A 5,899-nucleotide genomic window follows, 5' to 3' on the forward strand; every position below is an offset into this window, starting at 1 on the left:
GCTAATTTGCCTACAAACGTCAGGTGGTCATAATAATCTGGCCACTCACGTTCAAATATATCCCACGTTCAAAGACTGTTAAATTGCGTTGTTTACCCATATCTTCAGGAAAAAAAAATCACTTCTGTCGTGGTAAACAACCTGCTTCCCTATTTATAATGGTCAGGCCCTCTAGCAACTTAAGCGTGAAATTATAGCTAATTTGCCTACAAACGTCAGGTGGTCATAGTAATCTGGCCACTCAGTGTAAATCCTAAGTGAGGAGGAGAAAGAGATGAAAGGAAACTCTTAAATATATTAGACTGAGTTTTGTTAGTCAAAGTTATTGAAATATAACATATACAATAAAAATTCACCCTTTTTAAGGTGCATAGTTATGGATTTTGATAAATATGTATGTATCATTTAAATATCTTACAATGTCATATATCAGTTATGCCTCAGTAAAGCTGAAATTTTAAAAAAAAATTGTCCATCTTGTCATAAAGTATGGTTAACACACGGTAGAAGATAACATGTATGTGTCAAACTCAGAACATGCCCTCAAGTTACTCATTAATATTGTTACATGGACGTATGTCAAATCAAATTACTTCTTTACTTCTGTTGTAGCCAAAAGTTAGATGTACAGTTCTTTCTTGGCCATAGAACCTGGTATTTCTTTGAGTTATACTGTCGGCTAGTGCTCAGAGTTCATGTCAGATAAGGACTGAAAACTGTCCATTAGATTTAGCAGCAAAAATCGGTCATCTTGGTTAGCTAAATCTCAAACTTATGGTGAAAGGAATTAACTTTTTCCTTTATAGAAATAGAAAATGACATCTGATTATCTGTGGTTAGAGTCTGAACTAATGGGATATATTAAACATTCTAAACTCTTTATTTAATAATTTTGCTCCTTAACACCCTTTAATAGCATTTGTTTTCCACTTGGCATTTTAATTGGCAAACATTGATACTTTTTAGTCGAGGGGAAATATTCAATTTATCAAAAAACTGAAAATTCTTGGTGAGTACAAAATATCAGTGGGAAATGGTGAAATTATGAGCAAAGTTGGTACTTTTTAAAAATCCTCACCAACGACATGCTTTTATTGATCTTAGAGAGGATGGGAGAGATTGGTTGATGTGCCCCTATGCGGTTCAAACCCACAACTTGGGTATGTGCCCTGACCGAGAATCAAACCCATGACCTTTCTGTGTAGGGGAAGACACTCCAACCAACTGAGCCACACCAGCCAGGGCCAAAGTTGGCATTTTCTTTTTTCCTTTTAGGGAGAGGAGAGGGAGAAACATCGATTGGCTCTCTCCCATATGTACCTCAACTGACAAACATTGATCAGCTGCCTTCCAAACGCACCCCAACTGGTGACTGAAACCCAGGCATGTGTCCTGACTAAGAATCGAGCTGGTGATCCCCCACTCCGACACTCAGGATGAGTCACACCAGCCAGGGCAAAAGTTAGTATTTTAAGCTGTGTTTTTAAGATAGAAAGTTTGGCTTTTAGGTTTTTCTTTTTGTGCTTACTTTGGTGGTAGTTAATAACTTTTTTTTAAGACTAAAATTGCTATTTAATATATCAAAACTGGGAAGCAGTGAGTCACAGCTAAAACCCATTCATCTCTATAAGCAAATGCAAACATATTTTGTGAACTATTTTTTTGCTAATAGGTTTTGTTATTTTTCAGGTACACCATCAAAGATAATTCCAAAAAGCATACTGAAGTGTGGGATCCTTCTCCAGAAGAAATTATTTCAAATGAAGTAAACAACTTAAATTCTGTGACAGCAAAATCTCTACCTAATGAGAATCTTCAGTCACTTTACAATAAGGAACTACCTGTGCATATCTGTAATGTAATATCTCCTGAGAAGATTTATGTTCAGTGGTTATTAACAGAAAACTTACTTAATAGGTATATGATATAAGGGAAACATATATTGCATATGATTTTATTCTCTTTTCTATATTTTATTTCAAAAGATCTAGAAGTCATAAATGTAGAATTTTAAAAATAGCTATATTATTTCAGCTAAATAGTCTACTTTTTACTAGTTACAAGTATACAGTTATTATCTTTACAGGCTAACTTCACTATATTAGAATTTATTCATTCCACAAATGCTTATTGAGCACCAATTCTTTGACAGCCAGTGTTCTAAGTGTTGGGTTACAGTGGTAAAAACATGGACAAGTCTTTGCTTTATAGAGCTTAAATTCTAGTAGAGGGAGAAACAGTGAACAAATAAAATATTTAGTGTAGCAGATGGTGATAAAGACAATAGAAAAAAAGCATTTGGGGAGGAAGATAATTTTAGAATGATCAAGGAAGACCTCACAGAGACAGTGACATTTGAAATGGATCATAAAGGAGGAGAGGGAAGTAAACCATGAAGATATCTGGGGGAAGTTCATGTCAGGCAGAGGGAAGAGCTAGTTCAAACACCCTACAGTGGAAATAGTCTGGGTAATCAAGGAAGAAAGAGATTCAGTTGTGCTGGAGTAGACATGTGGTCAGAGAATTTTATGTTGTCAGAAAAGATTTAGAAAGTTAAAATATTTTTTCTTTACGTAGTTTAGAAGAAAAGATGGTAGCTGCTTATGAAAACTCACAATGGGAACCTATTAAATGGGAAAATGATATGCACTGTGCTGTTAAGATTCCAGATAACAATCAGTGGCGAAGAGGCCAGATCATCAGAATGGTTACAGACACATTGGTAGAGGTAAATGCAGAGTTAAAAATATAGTCATGAAAGTACATGCATTTTGTATTTTTATCCTGGATTTACTTAATTCATTTTTTATGAAGCTTTTCATTTGCAAAACAAATTTTTATGTATTATCTTTCCATAGACTTAAAGTTATTGTTTTCATAGGTCTTGCTGTATGACGTGGGTGTTGAACTAGTAGTGAATATTAACTGTTTAAGAGAACTTCAAGAAAACCTAAAGACAATGGGAAGATTATGTTTGGAATGCTCTCTTGTTGATATAAGGTAGTTTTTAGCTGAGTAAATTTTCTCATTATTGAATGTGATTTTAAATATATTTCCTTTGGGATGGGTTCCGGTCAGCTTTAATTATGCTAATATATTCTTAAATTTTCATAAAATCTAGTTAATTTTAAGGTTTTAAAGAAGAGGGAAAGATAAAAATTTGAAGCACATATATTTTTGTGGTATTAAGGAAGTAGAGATAGGTGAGTATGACGGATATCTCCATAAAATTCAAAGTGTTAAATTAAAAAAAAACTTGAGGAACAAAGGCATATAGAAATAAAATGTATTTCATAAGCATAGGATTACATTGGAAAGCTAAAAATGGGTAAATTACCAAAAAGAGTGACTTAGGATTCTGGGAAAATGGCATGGTATAGTTTTTGAGTCTACTATAATTCTACCATAAACACAGAGCAAAACTAAAAACTATACAGTCAACACCTGCAACAAAAATAGGCAACAAGGCTTTACCTATGAGTCCCCAAATACAAGTAGATGTGGCACACAGAAACCAACCTGTATGACGTCAGCAGTAGTGTGGGAGCATGTGGAGGGAAAGCTGACTGGCTGCCAACAGCTCTGAGAAAAGGAATTGGGAAGAGCATTTCACTGAGGCAGACAGGCCAGTATGAGAACAGCAACCCAAACAGAGAAGGGAGTAATGCAGGAAACTTTGTAGTTAAATGTGAGAGACCTGTAATGTGCCAGTCCTGTGGTGCTGGAGCTTTCCTAGCTGTGTAAGCTCTCAGCCATCTAGCTCCCTTCTATGACCCTACAACTGAGGAAAGACAACTGGGAAAAAGAGCCTGATTTGAGGAAGACAGAAATGGGGCAAAGAAAAGATACAGATAAAAGCAGGGCAGAGGAGTAGAGGAATATCAAGTATGAGGCCCCATTTTCTGTCCCTTTGGGAAAGCAATACAACAGAGCCAGGAAGCTATAAAAGCAATATAAACCACCCCTTTCTCCTAAGCACAGGAGATTTTTACTTAAAACATGATCAAAAGCAAGAGTTACAGTTGAATTTTATGCAAATTATTATGAGAAAAAAGAATAAGGGCTGGTTGCTCAGTGGTTAGAGCATCTGCCTGCACACCAAAGGGTTGCTGGTTCTATACCTAGTCAAGGGCATGTACCTGGGTTACAGGTTCAATCTCTGGCCCTGGTTGGGGCATGTGTGGGAGGCAACAATCAGTGTGTCCCTCGCATTGATGTTTCTCTCTCTCCCTCTCCCTCTCTCCCCTCCCTTCCTCCCTTCCACTCTCTCTAAAAATCAATGGAAAAAAAATCCTCAGGTGAGGATTAACCAAAAAAAGGAATAAGGAGCCAAAAAATGACATGCTTACAACATAATAAACTATAATCTTGACATTTCAGAATGAATTAAAACTTTTTGAAAATGATAGACACTGTGAAGAACAACATAAAACAATTAGAAAAACTCAGAAATAAGATACAGAAAAAGGATGATTTGGGGAGGTGAAGGCCTGGGGGTGGGCTGGAAAAGGTTTGGGGGGAAAAGGAGGACCTAATGTAATATTTCAACAATAAAGATTTTAAAAAAGAAAAAGGATGATTTGAAAAAGATAACACTCAGGAAAGAATTTGAAAATAAAAGAAAATTCTATCAAAAATGTAGACTAAACTAGAGAAAACACAAATACACAATAAACAATTCCTTAGATAAATACAAGATAAGGACAGATTTTTGAAATTAAAAAAAAAATCAAAAGGATTCAAAAGAAAACAAAAGATACCTAAATTGACCAAAAAGAAAAAGACTCAACATATATGTAATAGGAATTCAAAGAAGAAAACTAAAAGAAATAGAACCAAATGCTAAAAACCCAATTCAAGAAAGTGTTTCTAAAACAAAAGACAAAACTATATATTGAAAGGGAAATCAGGAATGTCAACATTGAGAGATTATCTAGTAAAATGATTGAACTTTTAAGAGAAGTAAAATCACACTGTCATCACCAACACTTTGTGTCAGAAGATAATGCAGTAACATTTTTTAAATACTCAAAGTGGCAGGCTATGAGTTTTATGTCCAGCCAAACTGACCTTCAAGACAAAGACTACAGACAAATTTAAATGACCACTCAGGAGTGTTGTTCCTGAGGAATCTGTAAGAGAACAAGCTTTAGGTAAAAAGACATGAGAGATTTTGAAATAGACTGTTGGTGAACATTACATTTACTTTACCTCAGAACTATGATTAAATGATAATTATTAGGGAAACAGTATAGCATGCAAAATAAATATGACAATTTCAAAAATGAGGGGAGAAAGTAGAGTACCTATGAAAACTTGAATAAACTTTCTGTTTGTCTTATTGGTATTAACTAGGAGTAAGTACTTCAAATAAAATGTTGGGGGAAAACAAAAAGAGGTTACTAACAATATTGATTTTATATTGGAACTATATTAATATGTTATATAAACAAATCAGTAAAATGGTAAGAAAAATGAAATTCACTATCTGTACATAGCATGGCATAGACTTTCAGAGAGGAACTTCTTCAAAAACACTTAAAACACAGTAAGTTGACTATACATTCTTACCAGAATATAATCTAAGGACAAAAAAGTAACTCGTCCTTACCCCCAATCATCAGTTGTTTTCATTAATCTCAAAGTGGGTTGTAGTGTTGTGGAATCTACTGTGCATGTATTGTGGAGTAAGTCAAAATAGTAATTACGTACATATCGTTAAGTACTGGTGTGGTGTACAGATGATAAAGGTGTAAGACTAAGGTTAACTTACCTTGTACTCCTGATTTTGAATTATAAATATCAACAGAAACTCTTTTTTTTTTTCCATAGTGAATTGGTTTGTTTTTTTTTTATTTTTTAAACTATTTTTTTATTATTAAATCTTTATTGTTCAGAT

The 5,899-nt window shown here is 34.3% G+C and overlaps 1 protein-coding gene across 1 annotated transcript in view; it reads left to right on the top strand.

The window, feature by feature from the left end:
- Positions 1 to 5,899, top strand: part of RNF17 (ring finger protein 17) — a 164,553-nt gene that overhangs the window by 111,459 nt on the left and 47,195 nt on the right. The window contains exons 21-23 of the mRNA XM_014528174.1: positions 1,690 to 1,917; positions 2,578 to 2,728; positions 2,882 to 3,000. Coding sequence (XP_014383660.1) covers positions 1,690 to 1,917; positions 2,578 to 2,728; positions 2,882 to 3,000 — 498 coding nt within the window. The remainder of the gene's footprint in view (positions 1 to 1,689; positions 1,918 to 2,577; positions 2,729 to 2,881; positions 3,001 to 5,899) is intronic.

The sequence above is a fragment of the Myotis brandtii genome, unplaced genomic scaffold, assembly GCF_000412655.1.
Source record: "Myotis brandtii unplaced genomic scaffold, ASM41265v1 scaffold62, whole genome shotgun sequence".
Taxonomy (NCBI): Eukaryota; Metazoa; Chordata; class Mammalia; order Chiroptera; family Vespertilionidae; genus Myotis; species Myotis brandtii.